Here is a 1357-nt window from a genome sequence, read left to right as displayed (position 1 = left end):
AGAAGGTCTCATTGTCCTGCATCGATACGCGAGGGTCCTTGACGATGAGGACGCCCGACTCGTGCATGCATTCGGCCATCTTGATTGCGATGGGGAATGATTAGCCCCGTAACCCCATGGAAGCGTTTTTGAGGTGATTTCGAGGGGTACCTGGCGGCAGAGGGTCTGCACTTCATCGCTGGAGGCGCCAGCAGTGAGGAAGGGGGCCATGTCGAACACTGGAAGCTCCATCTCTCTTGATTTTTGAACAAAAACTGCAAGATGCGTTCAAAAAATGTGTAAATGGTGGTTGGTGAGGGATCAAAAGAAGAAAGAACCAAACTCAAACCCAGTCCTGTGTTGAGCAGCCGTACCACAGTACGACCGTGAAGCCCGACTTCTCTCTTCGCTGCTGTTGCGGAGCCAACAGTGCCAATACCGCACAGGCACCAACTCGCCGTTATTGTCGACAAGAAAAAGTGATAAAAGACGTCTCCCTGCACAACCCTAGATATCTGTGGCTGGTCTCCCAATGGCGTTGTTGCATGTGCTTGCCACAGTGTAGGTTGTTACCAACATTCTCTCTGATCACGTGCCGACATATTGCCTACGAACAACCAACAACAGAGCATTTGGCTGCTCACTTAAAGAAGGAGGACCAAAAGCTGCCGGTCCTGCCCTGCTTGTGCATGACGGCGTCGAGGGCCGCCTTGGTCCGCCTCGCCGACTCGTTCCTGTCGTCCTCCTCGTCAAACACGATCTCGTCGCCATCGCTGTCACTGTCGCTCGTGCTATCATCATCATCACCGCCGCCGCCGGTGCCGACGCGGGTGGTGTCGACAGTGCTCTTGACAATCTCTTCGCCGCCCAGATCGGCATTGTGCGCCTTCGCTTTCGCTTTCTCTTTCTCTTTTTCGCTCTCCGCTTTCGCTTTCGCTTCCTTGTCCTCGCGCTCCTTTCGCTCGATCTCGCGCTGGAGCCGCTCGATCTCCTCCTGCTCTCGCCGCCTGCGCTCCCGCTCCTCCTCGCCATCCTCCTCGCCGCCGACTCGGCCCCGCATTGGCCGCCTGATGCCCAGACCCACCGCCTTCCGCCCGTCGTCCTCGGCCGCCGGCGCCGCAGTCGATGTCGCGGGCGAGCTGGGCTGCTGCGACTGCGCCTGTGCGAGGCGCAGCTCCCGCGGGGTGTGGGCGACCGGGCTGCTGCTCCGGCGCTGTGGCAGCATGCCCGACCCTTCGGTGAGCCTCTGCAGGAACGACAGCCCGCTACCGCCGCGGGGCGAGCTCGGCGAGCCCGCACCCAGCGCCGACGCGGCCGCGCGAGGCGTCGTCGGTGATGGTGAAGGTGACGATGACGACGAAGGTGATGACGTTGTCGA

The 1357-nt window shown here is 60.1% G+C and overlaps 2 protein-coding genes across 2 annotated transcripts in view; both read right to left on the bottom strand.

Moving 5' to 3' along the window:
• The window catches only part of ACA1_144570 (X7, putative), a gene marked incomplete at both ends in the record, with an annotated part of 1978 nt that extends 1747 nt beyond the window's left edge, over nt 1-231 (bottom strand). Inside the window, one exon of the mRNA XM_004332841.1 lies at nt 151-231. Coding sequence (XP_004332889.1) covers nt 151-231 — 81 coding nt within the window. The remainder of the gene's footprint in view (nt 1-150) is intronic.
• A 388-nt stretch (nt 232-619) lies between these two features.
• Nucleotides 620-1204, bottom strand: ACA1_144560 (uncharacterized protein; the record flags this gene model as incomplete). The annotated part of the gene is made up of 1 exon (XM_004332840.1): nt 620-1204. One exon carries the CDS (start codon nt 1202-1204, stop codon nt 620-622), a length of 585 nt encoding a protein of 194 aa, XP_004332888.1.
• Between the last annotated feature and the right edge of the window lie 153 nt (nt 1205-1357).

The sequence above is a fragment of the Acanthamoeba castellanii genome (assembly GCF_000313135.1).
Source record: "Acanthamoeba castellanii str. Neff unplaced genomic scaffold scf7180000084710, whole genome shotgun sequence".
NCBI classification, from domain to species: Eukaryota; Discosea; order Longamoebia; family Acanthamoebidae; genus Acanthamoeba; species Acanthamoeba castellanii.
This window is presented reverse-complemented; position numbering and strand designations above follow the sequence as displayed.